The following is a 23,191-nucleotide window of genomic DNA, read 5'->3' as shown; positions in this document are numbered from 1 at the left end:
CCAGGTTATGTGCCATGTGCGCCAATCGTGGGACGGCAAGTTCTGCGCCTATTTCCGGGTCGAACAGCCTGCAAACTACCTAACGCCTAGTTTATCACTGGTTAAGCTTAGGCGACTCTTTCGCAGTTGGTTAAGGTTAGAGTTTGGAATCAGGGCAGGCGTTCTATCGCCATGCTCTAAGACAAACTCTAACCTTAACCAACTTCGAAAGAGCGCCTAAGCTTAACCAGTGTAGAAACTTGCGGTCCCACGATTGGGCGTACCTGTCACATGACCTGGCCAATCAGAGACACGGAAACACGAATGCGTTGGTAAAAGCAATCAGGCGGCCTGGCAGTCACTGCAGCTCAGGCAGAATAGAGAACATTTGCAGAGGGGGAGGTGTCTTTTTCTAGCGTCCACATTGTGGTTGTGGACTCCACAACCAATTATTAGCCAATAAGATTCGAGCTTAATAAAGGGTTCCCACGCCTTAACACGGGGCAGTCTGACAGCCAACTTCCACCCTACATTGTGGTGAGCGCTTTGTGTCTAGAAAAGAGCTATATAAATGTAATGATTCAATGAATGAATGAATGAATTATTTATTGGATTTCTGGATATTCTGGATATTTTAACTTCTTCAGCCTGGGAGGCGAAAAGAGAAAATGTACACCTTCACCCCAGCACCCATTGAGAAGTAAATAATACACTAGTACTCGCTGTGATGAGGGGACTGACCACAAACAGTCCTGTGGCTGTGACCCATGTTGGTTTCAGACCCAGAGTTTGACCACAGTGGCTGTGGGGTCCATGCCTTTATGTGCCTCTGTATGAACATGCCTAGTTCTTAAAGGGGAACACCACCCCAAATTCAGAATTGCAATATGTTATTCCCATGGTCCAGAAAAGTTCAATCAATATTTGTGAACATGAGCTACTCTCTCACAAAGCACAGGAACCAGAGAAGTAAGACTCAAACGTCATGGTATAAAGTCTGAAGCTGCTCCATTGATAATGAATGGGAGACTGATTTCTTTTTTCTTTTATAACCAAATGAGCCTTATTCTATAGTAGTGTTCTCAGTCCTGGAACAGAAAATGTACCAGTATACTCAGAACATTCCCCTGGGTGCTCTCAGTGTCACCTTTACTATCTTTCCCAATTCATTGAATATGGAGCAGCTTCAGACCTGATGACATCCTTGAGTTTTAGCATTCTCGTTTTTGGATTTGGGAAAGAGTTTTATGTGTTCGTTCATTTGGCCTGTCAACCATATGAATAACATGTATGATTTCTGAAACTGGGTGTAGTTCCCCTTTAACCTCTTACCTTGTGTGCTTTGAAATCTCATCACTTAACTGCTGTCTGTCAAATTCCAAATGGGAATAACATCTCATTCATAGCCTATGAGTTTATTTTTTATTTATATTTTGTTTAAATTTGTATTTTTTCCCCCCTCTATTATGGTTCCATTTGATACCTTTTTGTGTCTACAGTCAAAGCAAACTTGACTAATTAAAGTGACACGTTTGCTCTTGAATCATGTACAACAGTAGTTCTCAACCAGGGGGTCGCAAGATTATTTTGGATGTTGCAGAAAGACAAATCATCAGAGCTTTTTATATTAAACACAGGTTTAATATACCCAAATAGGTACAAGTAAATCAAAGAGTTACAGCTGGATGACTCAGAGTGGACACTGGCCGAGTGTATCCAAAGTGAGCTCCTGATCGCCAAAGTTGTTTGATTGATTGATTTAAAAAATGTTATTGCAGAATGGGTACAATACAGTACGGCTCAATACAAACAATTGCTAAGAGGATGCAGACCAGAAAAAGTCTTTCGTCTTGTTTACATAAGGGTCCTCCATTTTCAATTCATCAAGACATGTATGACATACAAGACATACAAATATACAGTACTACTGTGTAAGAAAAAGAGATCATAAAAAAATATACAGTACATCTGAAGGGGAAGAAACTGTACATTGGAGGGGGTTGGGTGGGTGGGGGGTGGGGATTTTGACATATACCGGGGCCAGTTTCTAATCGCAGCCACCCGTAGGTGCTCTTTGAGAGCGGTTTGGAAGGAGGGTAGGGATTCACATTCCTTTACGGCTGTGGGTAGGGCGTTCCACATTATTGTGGCATAATTGCGAAACGTGTTTAGTCCCTTGTTTGAGCCGAATCTGGGTTGCCCATGATTTGTGGAACTCCCTCTGGTGTTGTGGTCGTGGACTTCAATGACCTTTGGGAAGTATTTCGACGTGTAAATGGGTTTCTTAGTGGTGTAGTCGTGTATCTTGTAGACCAGGCCCATTGCAAGTTTCTGTACTCTGTCGTCTACTGCTCTAAGCCATCCTAGGTTGTCAAAATGGGCAGCGGTAAGGTGGGTTTTAGGAGTAAGGTCAAGCACTAGTCTGACCAGTTTGTTTTGTGATGTTTGTAGCCTTGTTTGTAGCCTTTTGTGATGTTTGGGCCTTTGAGGTGCTTTGGTACCATGAGGTGCGAGCATAGCCTTGAAGGAGTGCTCCTGTTATCTTCAGGGTATTCTTGTTTACCAGAGAGGAGATCCTGTACAGGAGGGGCTAAAGGTGTGTCCATTGTGTAGAGGTTTCTGTCGCTCGAGGTGCCCTGCTTCAATATCTCTGGGATCTGTGGAGAAAGAGGACATTATTGAGATGGTAAACAAATGCATGAATAAAACCTCCACAGATGGGGATGACATTGATATGTCTCTGGTAAAAAATATTATTCAAGGAGTTGTGGAGCCACTATCTCATATATTCAATTTCTCGTTCAAAATGGGAGCATTCCCTCAAAAAATGAAAATTGCAAAGGTTATACCATTATTTAAAGCTGGAGACAAGCATTTGTTTACCAATTATAGACCGGTATCCCTGCTATCACAGTTCTCAAAGATACTCGAAAAACTATATGTTGCAAGATTAGACACTTTCATTGAAAAACATAATCTCCTAATGGACAGCCAGTATGGTTTTAGAACAGCTAGATCTACCTCCATGGCATTAATGGAGCTTGTAGAGGAAATAACGGACGGTATAGAGAGAAAGAAATATGTATTAGGAATATTCATTGACCTAAAAAAAAGCTTTTGATACAATAGATCATGAGATTTTACTGAAAAAGATGGACAGTTTTGGTGTCAGAGGGGTTGCTAACTTGCTCTAGACTGGCTGAAAAGCTATATTAGTAACAGGCAGCAATTTGTTCTGATGGGTCAGCACAAGTCACAATGCTTAAACATTACCTGTGGTGTTCCACAGGGGTCAGTATTGGGACCCAAATTGTTCATTTTATACATAAATGATATATGTAAAGTATCTGACATACTGAAACTTGTTGTCTTTGCGGATGACACAAACATTTTATGTTCGGGGGATGACTGTAAGAGCCAAACCTTGAAAGTGTATATTTTGAATATATTTGTATTTTATATATTTAGTTATTGCATAGAAAACGAGCAGTAGTTTAATTTGTAATGCTGTGGTATGCTATAAGCCATATTTATAGTTTAGTTGCGAATTATTTCTAAGAATTAACATTACATGTACGTTAGATGTGTTACTGCGCATGTGCGAGAGTCTTTATATGCAGTGAACTTGAAGTGCCTAGTTAGTAGTGAGACAGTGCCCATGCAGTTTGGAAGCACATAACTTTTTGACCGTAGTCCATCGATCCTAGTTCGATCTATATCCTATGAAGAATGATGTTGTATATTGTGTGACTGCCCAAAGAAAGTAAAGAACCTTCAAACGTAATCCTGGAGTCCGTGAGTGTACATCATAATTGTGGATACAGATTTGTATTAGCCATTGGACACAAGTCTGAAACTTTTTTGCTGCACGCACTGAAAACGAAATGGTAAACAAAAGTCCAAAGAAATTCTGCCATTAAAATGACCTTCAGCAGCTTTTAGAAGTGGCAAACATAGAAATGGACAAATTAAAAGGTTGGTTCAACACAAATAAGTTATCACTCAATTTGAAAAAAACCAACTTCATGATATTTGGAAATTGTAAAATAATCACTGATCCTCAACTGAAAATTGATAATGTAAAAATGTAGAGAGTATATACAAACAAGTTTCTAGGGGTCTTAATAGACCACAAACTCTGCTGGAAACCCCATATAAAATATTTGTGTTCAAAGTTAGCGAGAAGTATTGGTATACTGGGCAAGACTAGATATATCCTGAATCAGAAAACTCTATATACATTATATTGCACACTCATTGTACCATATCTATCATATTGTGTTGAAATCTGGGGAAATATATAAAAGCAACTTACAAAAGATATGCACTGCAAAAAAGAGCCATACGGATATACATCATGGTAGATATTTAGATCACACAAATAGTATGTTTGTAAGGAGTCAAACATTAAAATTCATGGACTTAATCAAATTCAAATCTGCACAAATTATGTTTCTGGCAATAAAAAACAAATGACCAAGCAACATTCAAAAAATGTTCACGGCAGAGAGAGTGTTTATAATTTTAGAGGGACATTAGCTTTAAAGCAACCTACGTTATATACGTACAACTCTTAAAAGTATGTGCATTGCAGTTTGTGGGGTATCACTCTGGAATGGTCTGGATGCGAATATAAAATTAAGCAAAAATATCAATACATTTAAAGGTAGCTATAAACAAGCACTTATGGACAGATATAAGAGAGAGGAGCTTGAGCAGTAATGTGACTGCCTATAATTTTTTCTCATTTGGATATTTGGATATATAAAAAACTGTACCTTTATTTTATTTTTTATTTGTTATATTATTTTTATTTTTATTAAATTATAATGTCAAATATTGTAAGGAAGGGGCAGGGCTTGATAAGTTGTTTTACTTCCCCCTGTTCCTTCTCGAACACTTATTGGAAATAGTCTTTGACTATTTACCTTTTTGTTTTTTAAACTTGTTTTATGTTTCTATGTTCGAGACAAATAAAAATCAAAAAATCAAAAGGTGTGAGGTGTCTGGTCTTCGGGGGGGGGGGGGGGGGGGGGGGGTTCCGTGAGGGGGGGTGGAGGGTTTTGGGGTCGTTGGTCTGGAACGTGTTTTGGGCTTGTTGATATGGAGAGTGAGTGGTGTGGGGTTTTTGGACACAATGGAGGGTGGGGTATAGAAGGAGGAGGGGGGGGGGGGGGGGATTTTAGGTGAAGGGGGCGAGGTGAGGAAGGGCGGTAGAGATCTCCAAATAAATAACTTGATTTTCAAGATTCAAGAGATTTATTCGTCACATACATACACAAGAGATATAGTGAAATGAAGAACTAGTTACGTTACTTGTTAATTTTGCTTACCCCCCCCCCCCCCCCTCTGAAAAAGTAATGTACAACCTGGTTAGCTTCTGTTGTTAGCTGTCCAGATGTCAGCTCAGCTGTGGTGGAAACAAAGTCTAGCTCTCTGAATGTGGCCTTCAAATTTGCTTTCATTGCTGCATATTCTCTGTGCAGCTTGACATTGTTCTTTGTGGGTATTTTCTCTATGATGTGATCAAATGAGGGCGAGTCAACCATGGAAATAGTTAACATCTCCACAACGATATATCCAGCGACAAGCTTCTTCAGACCTTCTCCACTCAACGGGTGGTGTTTGCTCTGATCTTAGATCCAGTTTCTGTTGTTTCTCTGCATGGAGCACATCCATCACTGCCACTGGTAGACACTTCCCTGTCAGCGTCGGGGGGGTTTTATGCATCAAGTTTCACATTGTTGCACTGGCTCGACAAGATGTAGTATTTTTTGCGGTTGCAAACTTTTTGCTCCCTAGTTTACAATAGACAGCTATTGAAGGCGTAACATTACCCCATGCTGCTTTTTGGCTAGTAGCCGTCAAGGAACAGAGGACAGAGCAATCACGCATTAGACAATGGTGCGTCTGTTTCTAAGCTTTCACTATACAAATTTTTATTTTTATTTTTTTAAAGCACATGGTAGCACTGGCACATTGTCATAGTGGAGCTGCGCCCATATACCATTGTTTAGGGAAAGCCCTGTGATCATCATTTACAATCTTTGGTATACTGTATATTTATACCTCCTCATACTGTACTTTTCATCTGTACTTGTGCTCTCTCTCTCTCTCTCTCTCTCTCTCTCTCTCTCTCTCTCTCTCTCTCTCTCTCTCTCTCTCTCTCTCTCTCTCTCTCTCTCTCTCTCTCTCTCTCTCTCTTTATTTTTTATTTAACAAAACTAAGTTGTATGAATTGTCTGAAGATGACCCTCACAACCCCCCCTTTAACTGGAGGACATTGAACAATCAGAAAATGAAAAAAGTATGTACAACAGTATTACATAACTGTAACAGTATACATTCACTTTATTTAATGGCTGTTTTATTATTAATAATAACAATACACTTTATTTGTATAGCACCTTTCATACAGGGGATTGCAGTTCAAAGTGCTTTACATCAGTAAGAAATAAGACATAAAATCAGTGTAAAACAAGCAGCAAGAGCAGAGCATAAAGTGGGATAAAATAATGCAGATATATTAATCAACATCATATCAGAACCTAACGTTCCAATAGGCTTCTTGAACTTCTGTAATCTGTTACAAAACAAGATAAAGATCATATGCACCCAGCGGTTAGTGAGGCGTAGAAATAAAAGTAAAAAATAAGTAAAATAATAGGGTAAGACAGGGGAATAAAATTATAATATTGAGAAATGTAATTACGTCTCTCACCCTTTGTCACTTCAGCAACTTCAAACTGTCTGTTAACTGCGCTTACATGGAAAAAAAATAATGCTGTCTCTTTGGTTACCAACATTCCTTTTACAAAACATACTAACATCATGACAGTGGCGTCTTTCATTTCTCCTGATGAGAGATTAGACAATAATACCCTCCATACCGGAGGTGACTATAGCACCACACCAATACATATTATCGCTGTCTCCCATACTTTGACTTTGACCCTTCTAACCTCCTTCTCAGGGCGAGCCTCCCTCCCTCAGGGCGAGATTCCCTCACTCCCTCTCTTGGGCGAGGCTCCCTGTCAAAACGCAGTTCTAGACATGGGTCCCTTTCAACTCCAATTAAAGGCACCTGATGGTTAGTGTCCATATTGTTGCTGTCTCCTATACTTTGACCCTTCAACCTCTCTCTCAGGGCCAACCTCCCTCCCTCGGGGCGAGATTCCCTCACTCCCTCTCTTGGGCGAGGCTCCCTGTCAGGGCGCAGTTCTAGGCTGATTATGCTGATTATTTAATCTTTTTATAATTTTTTCCTTGCTAAAGAAAACATTTCCTGTTTATTGCTGCCTTCAAATGGAACTTGTGAGTTTGTGGTCTCGACTTAAAATGGGTCATGAGGACACTGTTGCTAGACAACTGGGCAATGTGTCTTGAAGCCACTGAGGCTAATGATTTTCAACTTCCACTTCGTTCATATGGACTATTCTCGTGAAGACGGAAAACACAAGTTCTATTTGAAGGCAGCACTTAACCAGATATGTTTTTATTAGCAAGGTTTACCGTTTTAGCGAAAATGCATGCGTTTGTGAAGTACTGTATACGACTGGATAAATGAGACTCTATTAACTTCAATTCATGAAGTATTATACCCTTTTTGGGATTCTACGTTCACTGTGGAGAGATGTGAGAAGAAGAAAAAATCTTCATGAATCCAAGGCATCACGAGTGAGTAATTACGGTGGCGGCATGGTGGTGTAGTGGTTAACACTGTCGCCTGCACAGCTAGAAAATCCGGGGTTCGATTCCCGCTCGGGGACCAGGTTTCCGCGTTGCCAGGTACCCAGGTGGGCTATCTCCCAGGCCTTTCTGTGTGCATGTTCTTTGCATGTTCTCCCCGTGCTCGCAAGGCCCCCCCCCCCCCCCCCCCATAAGAGAAACCGAATGGAAAAACATGAACAACAGATCGCTAACGCTGTCGCATCCCTAACGAAGACGGACAGGAGCACTTGGATTGGTCCCCGGGGCGACGCCCCTCGCCGACGCCCCTATCTGCTCCCGGCTGCCCTTGGGGGGAAGGAAGACGGGATGGGTCAAGTGCAGAGATTCAATCGCATCGGCGACCCAACTAATTGCATGTGTGTGTGTTCCTGTGTGTGTGCCGCCCATCGCATGTGTGTGTCTGCCTGCATGCCAAATAAAGACTTCTCCAAAGTCCAGTTATTATTATTATTATTAAAATGTTCTCCTTTAAATTGTAGACACTGCCACCAAATTTAACATGATACTTCCTAACAAAAATATCTGGTAATTTACAGAGATTTTACCCAGAGCCATTTATTACCATATATGGGGTATTTTATGTCCCCCTTTTTACCCTATACATATATTATTTTTAAATAAATCACAACAAAATAAAACAAATAAACCTCTGTAAATTAACTATTTATTTTTTCCTCACATGGAAATGGAAAGGTGAACTCTTGATTTAATCCACTGAGGGGAAAAAGGGTTCTCACATGCAAATCTTCTAAATATTCTATTAAGTATTAGCTAACATGGGTATTTTAAAGGAAAAACATAACAAAACTGCTATCTATCCATCCAGATCGTTTCGGTGTGATTCACCTATAGTTTGTGATCTGCTGTGGAGATATCTGCCTTTACTCCAATACAATTAAATGGAGCTGAATGACACTCAAATGGAGCTGAATGGCATTCGATTTGTGCAAATAAATAATATAGACAATAATAAAAACCCTAAAGCAATGGTTCCAGAAATCATGACCTATATGGTTACTCAAAATAATCCACAGACCTTGTTGTGAGCAGTTTCATAATAGGAAGCACAATATACAAGAGCTCTCTGACACGTGTTAAATAACGTAAAATGCCAAATATTCTGCCATCAGAGCATCAGGGTACACAGGACTCGGAGGACTGCTCCAATACAGTATGAATAAAATAACGAATGCTGATGATGCGACAATGCGACACACATGTCACCGTTAGATACTATATGAATTGAAAATGGGGGACCCTGATGGAAACAAGACAAACGTCTTTCTCAGGTCTGCATCCCCTTAACAATTGTATGTATTGAGCCGTACTGTATTGTACCCATTCTGCAATCTGTTAAATAAAGTTTTCATTCATTCATTCATTCAGATCTCCTCGATCTATTACCATAGATATTGCTGATTGCTCTGATTTGACGCTCCTTTCTCAGTGACTAGAGAGGCGCCCCACCTGAACCCCGCCCACCTGAACCCCGCCCACTGGGACATAAATAGGTCTCTCGGGACACCGGTGAGTAGCGACAGGTTTCACACAGACACTACACGTTTGACTCGAATAAGGTAGGTGTACTAGTTCGTTGATATTGTGCTGGTGATTTAAGTTCCACAGATTGAAAACATGCAGTGGCTCTTTCTAGTTTATTTATGTATCTGGTTTGTGTAGGCTACAAAGGGGTTTGTGTTTAGCAAAGGGGTTTTCAGGTAAAGTTTCATTGGCAGAGGGGATGTTGTGCTGCACTCTTATATATCTGCACTCAAGGTATACAGCGGTTTCATTTGAAACACCCAACACTTATTTGGGCTGCCATGAAATACCAAGAGAGATTGGGGAGTTTAAACCACCCTCTTTTGTGTGGCAATTTGGCAAATAATGGGTCAGGTGTAATCTTGGTAATTTATCCTTCCATAGAAAATTATGAATTAGTACATTTTCATTTAGTTAAAGATTGAAATAAATACAGACATTTTGAGAAACATTAAGAGGGGGCACTCACATTTAGAGGTTTTAATATGAGTATAGTGCAACGTTGGGGGAAGATATATGTCAAATGCCTCTTCCACCATTTCCAGGATTTGGGGCTTCCTTGGAAGATTTGATAAATGTCAATGGGAATCCTGCCAGCACCCACTCTTGGAGCTGTATTGGCCATCCTTCCCTCTTTGGGTAGCCTATAGGGAGGGAAATTCGAGCTCATGAACTTTGTTTGCAAATTGGAGTCCGAAGGAGTGTATATTTTCATAAATGTTTTTGTTATTTCTTTAGGGTCAGATGTTTTACGGTGCCTGATTTATATTTAGAATGTCACTTGTCACCTTCTCATGTTGTATTGCCTTGATATGCCAATATTTTGCCCACTTTTTCACCCTGGTCATAAAATGATTGTCTTGTCAGATTAGCCAGGGCTTTATTGGAAGATAGTTTAATTGTAATACGCTCTTTTTATGGCCACTCTATGAAAACCTGTACAAAAAAACCTACTCACCCTATTGGAGGTTATATTACTGGATTATGAGGGCTATTTAGTTGACTTCAGGATGTTTTAATTACCGTACTTTAAAATTAAAGGTTGGCCTGAATGATTCTCTTTAACATTACATAATAATTACTCTACATCAAACGCATGAATAATGCTCTCTCTCTCTCCCATCCAGAACTCCTGTCCGTGTGTCTGTCCATCCAGCCAGCCAGCCATCCATCCATCCATCCAGCACCATGAATTTCTTCACGGAGACTCTGTGGTTTTTGCTGTTATCTCTGCGGTACCACATGCAGGCCATCGTCCACCTGTTCATCCCAAAACAGAAGAAGAACATCGCCGGGGAGGTGGTTCTGGTCACAGGGGCGGGCAGTGGGATTGGGCGGCTCATGGCCCAGGAGTTTGCCCGTCACGGGGCAGTGCTGGTGCTTTGGGACATCAACCAGGACGGCATGCAGGAGACGGCCCAGCTAGCCAAGGATGCAGGAGCCAACAGAGTAGTTCACTATGTCTGTGACTGCAGCAATAGGGCAGATGTGTACAGGGTGGCTGACCAGGTAAGAGAGAAAGGGGTGTGTGTGTCTTGTTTTTACTATCCTCTGGGGTCCAAATGCCCCATAGGCTCTTTTTACAGCTGCCATTTTTACATGTCATTGCAGGGTAAACACGCGTGTAATTATATTATGTATTGAAAATAAGTTTGGCATCCAACCAGAATGCAAATATAACAGTAACATGTATCCTGTAGCTCAGTGAAGTTGACAATAAAAAGCGATAAAAACCAATACAACAAACAATAGAAGTCAGCGCTGAAGTTAAAAAGTTCCTATGAATAAATAAATAGTGAGCATTATTGCACAGTGTTAAGTTAAAGAATTGCAATATAAAATTGCACATTGTCCAATGGAGGAGGGCAGCTTGGAGCCCAGGTCATGAAAGAGACTGACAGACAGACAGACTGTGTTGAACAGTCTGATGGCTGTGGCAACAAAGGACCTCCTATACCGTTCAGTCCGTGAGCACAACCATAATATGAGCCATCCACTGCGACTACTCCTCTGTCCTGCCAGGGTGTGGTGGAGAGGGTAGCTGTCATTGTACATGATGGCCGCCAGCTTACTCCATGTGCGCCTCTCCACCACAACAAGTGAGTCCTGCCAAGGACTGAACCAGCCTTTTTTACCAGCTTGTCCAGCCGCTTGGTGTTCTTGACTGACATGTTGCCTCCCCAGCAGACTGCAGCATAGAAAATAATGCTTGCCACCACTGACTGATAAAACATGTACTGTTTTACTGCAATGTCACTGCAAACATCAAATGACCTGAGCCTACTTAGGAAAAACAACCGGCTCTGTGCTTTCCTGTAGAGAGGACATCTGTATTCAGGGACCAGTCCAGGTGCACACCCAGGTACTTGTAGGACTCCACCATCCCGATGTCTTTCCCTCTGATGTTGACTGGGTGAGGAGGCCATTCTTCTCACTCCCTCTCCTGCCCACTCCTCACACCAGCCACAATAGTTGTGTGATCCAAGTACTTCTGGACGTGGCAGGAGTGCAGCCGCAGTGATGGGGCTGTGACGGAAGGGAGGAGATGGTGGTGGAGGGGGAAACTGCCGCTGAAGAGGGGATGGGTGAGGCTGTGCCGGTGGCCGGTCAGACACAGGCCACCATGTCAAACCTGTTGTAGAACCGGTTGAACTCATTGGCCCTGTCCACATGCCCCACTGCTGCCTGGCTGCTGTTCTATTTGTAGCCAGTGATGGTCCTCATACCCTCCACACCTCTCTGGTGTTTGTAGCCAGTGATTGTCCTCATACCCTCCACACCTCTCTGGTGTTTGTAGCCAGTGATGGTCCTCATACCCTCCACACCTCTCTGGTGTTTGTAGCCAGTGATGGTCCTCATACCCTCCACACCTCTCTGGTGGTGTTCTGCAGCTTTCTCTCCACTTTCCATTTGTAGTCCTCCTTGGCCTGCTTTAAGCTCCTCTTTAGCACACGCTGCACTTGTTTGCGCCTCTCCTCGTCTCCGTCCCTAAAGGCCTCCTTTTTCTGGTTGAGTGTCTTAATGTCACTAGTGATCCAGGGTTTATTATTGGGATAGCAGCATGAAGTCCTTGCTGGTATCACAGTGTCCCTACAGAAGTTAATGTAGTCCGTGGTGCAGTCAAGTTGTTTTTCCTGTCACTCCAGCGGTACATCCCAATCCGTGCACTCAAAGCAGGCCCTCAGGGTCTCGCTAGCCTCTAGTCTGTCCACTTTCTGAATGTGCGGGTGGTTGCTGGCTGACTCACTAGACTGGGTTTGTAGGAGGGCTGAAGAAGGACCAGGTTGTGGTCTGATCCGCAGAGTGGTGGAAAGGCTGAGGCAATGTATGCCTCCTTGGTATTTGCATACAGCAGATCAATTGTCCTGCTTTCCCTTGTGGGGCAGTCAACATGCAGTGTAAAGCCTGTCAGATGGGAGGTGAGGCTGACATGATTCAAATCCGCTGATATCACAATGAATGCATCAGGGTGCTGGGTCTCTATTCTGGCGACAGTCTCGTGAGGACGTGAGAGAACTCTCTCTGTACATAGAAAGGTCTGAGTCCGACACAGATGGCTCTTCATTGGTAATGTACACTAGCTTGTTTCCAGTTCTTTCATTAATATATATATATTTTTTTGTGACTAACTTTTTATTTTATCTAAAAAATAAAAAGTTCAGAGGAAAGAGACATTCACATCAGCAGTTCATACAAATTCCCACAGTGGCATAAGAACGTGTCTTTTCAGTATAGTATATTTTTTTTAAGGAAGGAAGACGGAACTGAATACCTAAAGGCCAACTCGCATAGTTCTGTCTGGATCTGGCACAGATAATAAGTACAGGTTGGACGAGTGTCACTTATAGTTGCCAATGTGGCGTGATATGATGATAGTGCACAGATAGGAGGGGAGCAAACCATGAATGGACTTAGGAATAAACGTGAGCAATGAGTGACTGCATAGACGGAGAGGGCCTATTAGCTTTTGTGTACAAGGTACAGTGATGTGTGAGAGCTGTCACCAGTCACAAACCTCAGTGCACTAGTCGATACACAAATCAATACACAAGATCACAGCCTGGGCGAGCGCCATCTGATGGGACCTTTTGACCTTTCCCCCCCCTGCAGGTGAAGCATGACATCGGTGACGTGACTATACTGGTGAACAACGCTGGCGTTGTCACAGGGAAGAAGTTCATGGATGCTCCGGATGCATTGATCCAGAAAACCATGGAAGTCAACGTTATGGCTCACTTCTGGGTCAGTACACACAGGGCTACAGCAACACACACACTCACCACACATCACCACACACATGCATATACACACTACAGCCCCACTTACAGCTCAGCACAGACTTTCTAAAATAACCATGGAGGTCTACAGCATGGCTCTGTTCTGGCCTAAGTCTGTCAACACAATCGGAATAGGACTTGGCTTTCAAGTTTTGTTTTATTTGTTACATATAAAGTACATGTACATTACAGTGAAATGCTTGGTTCTGTATGAGCCCCTGAGAATGTGCTTCATACAGTAAAAAAGTAAAAAGAAGAATAAAGTCCCAACACTATACAACTAAAGTAAAACCTAAAGTACAATGAATTAGAAATGCAGACGATGAGAGAAAATGCTAAATGGATAACATTTTATGTACATATCATTAATGAATCAAGGTCTATGACTTATTTAGCTGTAGACGATGATGATATTCTGTGTCTCTGTGCCCCTTTAGTGGGGCTAGGCCGTATGGAAGCAATTAAAAACAGGATTCAGGATAATCATAAGGAATTGTTTTACGTGACTAGGAATAGAATCTATTCATAAAATCCCAAGGTTGATCTTTTGATCTGTGCCTTTTTTTAGTGGATGTGGGAAGAGCTAAATGTTATTTCTAGGGTGCCTCCTGTCCTGCAGATGTTTGCCTTGCGAGTTCCTGCTGAATTACTACTGAAACTCCAAATGACATCTTTCGACACAACAGTGGCAGGTGCTGGCCCCCTGAAACCAGCGCCATCAAGTCTAATTGAATCGATATGGAATGGAATCTCATTTCATTTAATTAAATCAAATTGGGACCATGTGAATGGAAATTGAATAGATCGGGTAATACAGATTTTAGGGATGTTCGATATTGGCTTTTTTACTGATATTGTCCAACTCTTAATTTCCGATACCGATATCTATCGATATATGCAGGGTTCCCCCCCCCAAAAAACGTAATAATTTCAGGTAATTAACATTACATACCGGGTATCTCTTGTTGTGGAATTAACACAACATTATGCATACTTTTGACAATAAATAAAATCAGAATTTGTTCTTACTTGTTTGCCTGGGTAAATAAAGGTTAAATAAATGTAATTTTTTTATTTATTTTTTGAAAACCGATACTTTTCTATATCATATTTTAACCCATTCTGTGCCAATCACGATGAATCACGAGTATAGTCGGGTTTTAATCGTTATTTCTTTTATTAGCGATATCTATTAATTTTCATCCATCCAACCTGATGTTATTGTTGGGAATGGATCTGAGCTCATTGCACATCATTGGATTGGCTGGGAATGTGCATCAGAAAAAAAACTCCGGTCCGGGTTTCCCTTCTCGGGCATGCAGTATCGTGTTACTTACCACATTGACTGGGGAGGCTGGGAGCAGCGTGGATTATGTGTTTTGGACTATAACGTTGGATCAATGGACGCGATCGATATTTGGATATATGGCGATCAGGAATTGGATTAATCTTTTTGCAGAACATCTGATGTGAGGTAAGGACTCCATGTTACCAGTCTTGGGTTAATCAGATGTTCCTTTCACCGCCATCGGAGCGTGTGTGTGCGTGCCGTTGGCGCGGAGCAAGACACGGATAAACTATTTTTCAGCCCGCTTCTCTAGCGTGCATAAGGACACGTATACTATCGATAATCTAGCGTTTATTTGAAAACTATTCATAAATCAGCAGAAAAATGACCGTGTTTTGTGTATTCCACTAAAGGGCTATTATCGCGTCTTTCTCTGGAATTACTAGAAATCTCAAACTATACTCGTATTCAAAAAGGTATAAAACGGAAATGTACAAAAAACAATCCGCTTCATACATGTTGACTGCAAGCAAGTCATTGATAAGCGACGGGTGTATTAGACCCATAGCCATAATTTAAGATATAGTTTAAGCGTTCGCAAATATCCCCGTCCTCCCATTGATTAAAGCGCTGGCCTACAAGCCCTAATTTGGTCATATCCGGCCGACTCTGAATGTGTTAATGCCAATATCGGCCGATCATATCGGACATCCCTAATTTTTGCTAAATGTTTTATAATGTGATTAATATGATATTCATCATATTTAACTGCATGTAAAGTGTGATCTTGAAACCAAAACTAATTTAAAAATATTTCCTCTTAAATACTGTATTATACGACGTTTTAGTATTTCATCGGATCTAATTTTGTGAGATATTGAGTTGACATGTGCTTGTTGTCTTTAATTTAGATTAAAGCACTAATGTTGTACCATGATATCACAAACGCACGCCTCCATGTTGCTCCCCACATCAAAGCCTTTGCTGTTTCTAGGTCCTGTTCTATTGTTTCTGTTGTACAATACATCTCTGATGTATTATACAAGGTGTTCTATATTAAAGGGCAATTTTGTACCCCTGGCCTTATTTCCTATTTACAATGTACATGATGATCGCTGTAGAGTCCTTTCTCGACACAATCCATGCTATTCTTCATACTGGATGCCTGCAGCTCCTGCTGGTTAGCCACAAAATGTGAAGTCAAATAGACTCTGGTCTGTACAAGCCCTAACTTAAACGCTGAAACCTATTCCACAGTGCAAAGTATGTTTCAGTGTTTATTTCAGGGCTTGTACAGACAGACTGAAGCTTGGCCCCATTACCTTGCTTTAGTATGTGGCTAGCTTGCTGGAGCTGCAGGTATCCAGGATGAAGAACGGCATGGATTGTGTTGAGAAAAAAACTCTATTCGACTTTTGATTCACCTCATTCTAGCTTAATTAGATGCATGTTTTATTCACATGGACAGATTCTCATTGGTTGCAGAGCATTCAGCATACTGTATATATGCTGTAAGGCAGACGGCAGAATGTATATAAGACTGTATATGTAATGGAAGGCAGACGACGGAATGTATATTTACTGTAAGGTAGACGGCAGAATGTACAGTATATAAGACTGTATATGTAATGGAAGGCAGACGGCAGAATGTACAGTATATAAGACTGTATATGTAATGGAAGGCAGACGACAGAATGTATATATACTGTAAGGTATACGGCAGAATGTACAGTATATAAGACTGTATATGTAATGGAAGGCAGATGGCAGAATGTACAGTATATAAGACTGTATATGTAATGGAAGGTAGACGGCAGAATGTATATAAGACTGTATATATATATATACTGTAAGGTAGATGGCAGAATGTATATAAGACTGTATTATGTAATTGAAGGCAGATGGCAAACTGTATACAGTACAAGATTGTATATATACTGTAAGGCAGACTGCATATATATATATAATGTACTGCAGACTGTATATATATATATATATACTGTAGGGCAGACGGCAGACTGTATATGAGACTTTATATATATATATATATATATATATATATATATATATATATATACACTGTAGGGCAGAGTTAAAGTTGGCTGTGGTATTGTGTGGTTACTCAGGCTCACTACATGGATGAATACAGTCTACTGGTCTTGTAGCACGACAATAAGTAGGAAATGGGGCTTAGGGGTCCAAAATTCTGAACATACCCTTTTAATGACTAATGAAATGTAATTTTCCACATTCACTGTTCCTAGTATGTCAGTTGTTGATGCTTTTACTAAGCTTTCCTTTCCTATGTTTTGTCCCGTCAGATGTACAAGGCCTTCTTGCCTGCCATGATAGCTAACAACCATGGCCATCTGGTCTGCATTTCGAGCTCGGCAGGGCTTATTGGACTCAATGGATTGGCAGGTAGTGTGTGTGTCTACACCTGTACTGTATATGTTTTGCACTTGGCTTAGCATAGCCAGCTCTGCAGGGCGTGTGTGTGTGTGTGCCTGGTATGCGTTTTCCAAATTATGGCTTTCTTTCATGAGGCAGGTCTGTGGGTCACCAGTCCTGTCAACATTATTCATCTTAATTTTAACATTTAAAATGTGGGGGAACAAAACTACTACTAAAATATGAAATGGTTATTCTTCATAATACAGGGAAACTTCTCTTAGAGAGAAGAGCTGCACTGGGATTTGATGGGGCCAGTTTCCAGATACCCTGTGGGCTGGAACCCAATTTTTAATAACCTCAGTAAGTCTCGTGCAATTAAACTAACATGCATTGTTGTCAACTTCCTGTTTGTCCCCCGTATCCTGTGATGTCAGACTACTGTGCCAGCAAGTTCGCGGCGGTGGGGTTTGCAGAGTCTGTGAGTCATGAGATGAGGATGATGGGCAAAGATGGCATCAAGACGACCATAGTCTGTCCATACTTCATCAACACCGGATTGTTCGATGGCTGTAAGACCAAGTAAGATATGAATAAATATCACTATATTCAGAGGCACTTTTTATGTTGATATCTGCTCAGGTAAGGAACATGACATGTTGGATAGTATTAGACTGCATGGTAATGGGAGTCGGGAAGTGTGATGCAATCGGAGACAGCCTTTATAATGAAGAGACTGAATGCCATGTATTGGTGTGAAGGCAGACATCTCTAGAAGATATAACTAGGAGAATCACACAGAAGCTATCTGGATGGATAGATATTACTCTGGTTGAGGGGGAAAATATATTTTTATTTTACGTGAACTGCCCCTTTTAAGCTTTTTAAGCAGATGGCATAATGAGGTAATGTAGACATGTACATTACAGCAGTAATGTAGACATAAAATAGACATAATGTACAATTGTACATAATCTCTCTCTCAGATGGCCTAGAATGATGCCTATCCTGGAACCTGGGTATGTGACTAAGAGGATTATCAATGCTGTTCTGACTGACGAGGAATACCTGCTGATGCCTAAGCTCCTGTACTTCATCTTTGGCTTCAAGAGGTTAGTAGTCTGCCCGCCTGCCTGCCTATCTGTTTGTCTGTCAAGCAATCTGTTATCGATCATCACATCCATCTCCGTTTGTCTATCTATACATCCGTCTTATCTATCGGTCTATATGTCTATCTTATCTATCTGGAATGTGAACGACAGTTATTTTTGCTAGTCGATGTGTCAGAGGTATCTACACTACTGAGTGTAGTGCTAATCCGATGCATGTACAGAGTTATATTAATATGTACAGTGAAGACAATATGGTAGTAGTCATACTGGCCAACTAGTAAGGGATATGTACAGATACACATATAGTATCTACAGAAGGATTACCTGTAGGTATGTACAGACAGATGTGGATAGATAGACATGTGTACAGTAAGAATATGTGTTATATACATCATTATTGTACATCTTATGGTTATATGCAGGTGTATATAGAAGGATTATTAACCAAGACACTTACTTAACCCCTAATTGCTCCCGATGAGCAGGTTGGCACCTTGCCTCTGCCGTTGGTGTGTGAATGTCTGAGTGAATGGGTGAATGTGAGGAACAAAATAAAATGTCTAGTCGTGCAGATCCGGTTCAATATCCCCTAGCTGTCACTCACCCTGATAGAACACCTACGGGAGACTGCAATTCGAAACTGGCCCATGTAAATGTCCTAACCCAACCCCCTCCAATGTACAGTAAATGACCAAGTATGGTTGTCAATATTCCAATGTACAGTTTTGCTTGTACAGTTTTACAGTTTCCCCCCCCCACCCCTCCTGCCCAACCCCCCCCCCCCCTCCAACGAACCACCTCCAATGTACAGCCATCCCCCAACCACCCCACCTACCCAACATCCCCCAATGTACAGTTTTTACGTCAAATGTGTATATACTTTTTTCTGGACGCTTTTTGTATCACAAACGGTACTGTATTTGCAAATCTGGTATGTCATAAATGTATAGATGTAGCAGTACTGTCTATCTGTATGTCATGTATGTCCTGATGAATTGAAAATGGGGGACCCTGATGTAAACAAGACTAAAGTCTTTCTCTGGTCTGCATCCCCTTAACAATTGTGTGTATTGAGCTGTACTGTATTGTACCCATTCTGCAATCTGTTAATAAAGTTTTCAATCAATGCTGCTTGACTGCAACAAAATGTCAGATCTCCAGAGAATATTATCATCACAGGTATTGTTGTGAAGCCATGTGTGATGTGAACGAGTCATATTCTAGTTCATTAGAAGATTTGGCCTAAGTATTATCTAAATGATAGCAAGTATATGATGTATAATGACTGCTTTAATCCTGTTAACATTCTACATTTTTAAGAATAATCTATTATTACAAAGAAGAGTTAAATAGACTCGGCAGTAGTTTACTAGATTAAGGCCAAACTCTCTATCTAAACATACGCAGTTTACCAAAGAAAATGACCATCTAACCCTAATATGAGAGAGGGAGATCTAACTTTCATCATCTGTGTTCTCTCCCCAGTATCCAGTCCATGAAACAAAGCATCCTGATGGGAGATTACTTGGGGGCTTTCAACTGCATGGACTCGTTCAAAGGACGCTCCAAGAAGCTGGAGTAGAGAGGTGGAAGAGGAGGAGAGGGGAAAAGAGAGTGGACGACGGCTTGAAAAAGAAGGGGCAGATGAAACCTATTCAGAACCTGTTGCAACGTTTCAAAGATAACATCACTGTCAACCTGAAAGTGACCGTTTTCTCTTATTTTAGGTTTATCATCCTCTTTTTGTTGTTAATCTATAATCTAAAGGGTCATTAGCTGTTGTGTTGGACAGGAGTAAAAACGAACGTAAGAATGACTTGATATGCATTTAATGCACTGTTACCAAGATATTATGCTCGTCATGATGGTTTCACCCGTCCACACGAATACACAGGTCTACTTTAAAAATGTTTCTGAAAATCTTCACTCTGGCAGGAGTTTTCAAAAAGGTCTGTTTTCAGTGACCTAAAACTGTTTGCGTGTGGACGAAAGGCCAAACCGCAGAGAAAAAGCTACAGTCCAAGAAATACCAGCGTACGCATGGACTAGGTCTTAATCCTGAAAAATAAAACTGTTAATGACCAAAAAAAATAGAGAAGATTATTCAGATTGATAAAATGCTCATTGCTGCTAAGATCTTCCCATTAACGACAGGGGCTCGGTAGGTAGAGCAGTGAATCACTATCACTATGAATTGAAAATTGGGGACCCTGATGTAAACAAGAAAAACGTCTTTCTCTGGTCTGCATCCCCTTAACAATTGTGTGTATTGAGCCGTACTGTATTGTACCCATTCTGCAATCTGTTAAATAAAGTTTTCATTCATTCGTCAACCATTTACCCGCTTCCTTTACCCTTGGTTCTCAACTTGGGAGTCTGGGCCCTCAAGGTTCTACAGCAGGGGTAGGCAACCCTAGGCACGTGTGCCTGCACGCGGGGGCATTTTCATAGGCACAGGGGGCAGCATTAAAAAAAATATATATATATATATATTTTTTTGCTTTGAAATATTATAGTGAAATATTTTGCACTGTTGTCGCATTTATCTTGTTGAAATCCTCCCACAGGTTCTTTTTACTACCACATATTTAATTGAGACCCTTTATTTGTTTATTATTTCAATTTAGCTGGAAATACATTGCTACATCATTCAGTAACATTTGCAGAGCCTTATAACAAAAACATTATTACGGTCACCATTGTGACCAGTGGGATTAATCAACACGTTTTATTATTTATTTTTCTATCTCATTGAACATTGCACATGTTAAAAGCTATTTGTTTTAATCAAAATGTGAGTATTACCTAGTCAACTTGTGTTCTTAAAACAATGACAATAAACATAGTTTTATTAGGTTGAAATAATGTGGTTGTGTACTTATTTTTCTGTTAACTTATGGATTTAAAACTGAACCTTAATGCACAGTAACTGAACTCAATATTTTTAAGTTCTGGTAACTTATTATTATAATTTTTTTTACAGTGTAGTCTTGCGATCAATCAAAACTTATTTACACGATATACCTCACATTCACCCTCTATTCACATCCTGGTGTTCTCTATTAGGCCTGTAGGTGGAGCTATGACAGCACACGTACAGTACACACACCGATGTTGTGTGATGTGTCCAAAAATGAATGGGCAAATGTGAGTGAAATGGTCGCACTGTATGCAGCTGTTTGTCTGCATTGCATCCCCCCCCCCAACTCAGATTTAGGGTTGATACAACCATCATAATAATATTGTTAATAATAACAATAACAATAATGATGTAATGTATAAATTATCATTAAAAATACCTGATTATGAGAAATATTTACGATGCATGGAATATTGTTGAGGCACACTAGTTACAACTATATTTCAAACAGGCACTCCATGTCAAAAAGGTTGCTGACCCCTGTTCTACAGTATAGATTCCTACTAGTGTAGCAATGTAAAATATATACAGTACACACACAGAACACGCAAATCCATTGTTTATAAAGTCTCATTATGAAATTGAATGATTTGGTTTATTATAAAACTATGCAAATAATGTACAGAGCTAAAGCAAAGTTACTCCCAGACGGGGTGCAACGGTTTTTTTCAATACATGAAAGAAAATAATGATTTGAGAGATATTTGTAAATTTACTGTTCAAAAAGCTATAAGGAATTAAAAGGAGGTGTATCTCTATTATTGGGGTTACTTGTGGAACAATTATGATATACAGTTAAGAATGAGTAATTCACTTTTGGGTTTTAAGAAAATTGTAAAGCAATTTTTGAAAACTATAAAGGTGAATAATACTGTTTTTTGCTATTTTCATTTAGAATACTGTTTTGGAGTCTTAATTTTGTTAAGAATATAGCACAGGCATATATAAGCATTATGCTTCAGTTTGTACCTTTTCAGTCACTGTAAAATCAAATATTGTTAAATGATTGTGTATATTGTATTGTGTGAGATGATGACTGAAATAAACTACTACTACTATATATTCCTACTGGCATAGCAATGTAAAATACATACAGTATATATTTATACTGGCATATAAACATAGGATTGTGTTGATACTTTGGATCAGGGATTTCTATATGGGTGATGTATGTGATCAGCCACTGGAGTTCATACAGTTCCTCGTTTAACTACCTTTTTATTGGATGCGATGTCTGATCGAATGTATTGTCCTATGGAGTGTACTGCATGCAGAGCGAGCTTGCTGACGGTCCATGGGTCTGACACATCGAGCTAGGATGTAATGAAATTAAAAGATTGACATTGAGATTAAAATAATAATGTACAAAAAAAATTAAGATTAGATTAGATTCCAACCTGTTAAGCCTTAAGGTCCCCCTATAGGACCCCCTGCTTTTCTTTATCATAAATCGTTCAATAGAGGCCTTATTAGATCCCCAATTATCATATAATGGGGTATCATTGGAAAGCCACACTCATTGGCTACAACCCTGTGCAAAGATCTTCGAGATCGCCAAATGACGGAACTAGAGCCCCAGGAGTCGGGGGGTGGTAATGTGTACTTTTGTGTACTTTGGGGCACGCCTCACATATCGGCATGTAACTCGAGAACCGCTGAACGGATTTTGTCACCTGAATGGGCAATCGACAGGCAACAAATAGGGCTTTAATTATATCTATATATTGTATTAAAAGAAATGCACACCCGAGCCACTAGAGGTCGGCAAAGAATCGTCCACATGTGGGCCCTTGGATGTTAAGAGGTTAATGTTTTAAAATAAAAAAAATTGTAGCAAAGAGTAAAATCCATAACCCTATCAAAAACAGTAGTCAAAGTGTATATTTTCATTTTACCAATGTTTTATACGATTTATCGGAAATACGAATTTATCGGAAAATGCAAATTATCG

At 40.4% G+C, this 23,191-nt stretch overlaps 1 protein-coding gene across 1 annotated transcript; it reads left to right on the top strand.

The window, feature by feature from the left end:
- The first annotated feature begins 9,260 nt into the window (after nt 1-9,260).
- On the top strand, nt 9,261-21,126 carry LOC311237821 (epidermal retinol dehydrogenase 2-like). Its single transcript, XM_084325798.1, has 7 exons — nt 9,261-9,287; nt 10,380-10,761; nt 13,363-13,494; nt 17,139-17,238; nt 17,646-17,790; nt 18,195-18,320; nt 19,806-21,126. Exons 2-7 carry the CDS (start codon nt 10,441-10,443, stop codon nt 19,900-19,902), a joined length of 921 nt encoding a protein of 306 aa, XP_084181924.1. The 5' UTR covers nt 9,261-9,287; nt 10,380-10,440; the 3' UTR covers nt 19,903-21,126.
- Nucleotides 21,127-23,191: the final 2,065 nt, after the last annotated feature.

The sequence above is a fragment of the Notolepis coatsorum genome (genome assembly GCF_963971535.1).
Source record: "Notolepis coatsorum genome assembly, chromosome: 1".
In the NCBI taxonomy this organism is placed as follows: Eukaryota; Metazoa; Chordata; class Actinopteri; order Aulopiformes; family Paralepididae; genus Notolepis; species Notolepis coatsorum.
Note: the sequence above shows the minus strand (reverse complement) of the source record. Positions and strands in the feature narration are given on the sequence as shown.

Coding starts and splice junctions, on each gene's coding strand:
- LOC311237821 (XM_084325798.1), top strand. CDS start 10,441: ATGAATTTCTTCACGGAGACTCTGTGGTTTTTGCTGTTATCTCTGCGG. Junction 13,495..17,138: donor ACGTTATGGCTCACTTCTGG/GTCAGTACACAC, acceptor TTGTCCCGTCAG/ATGTACAAGGCCTTCTTGCC. Junction 17,239..17,645: donor TGGACTCAATGGATTGGCAG/GTAGTGTGTGTG, acceptor CTGTGATGTCAG/ACTACTGTGCCAGCAAGTTC.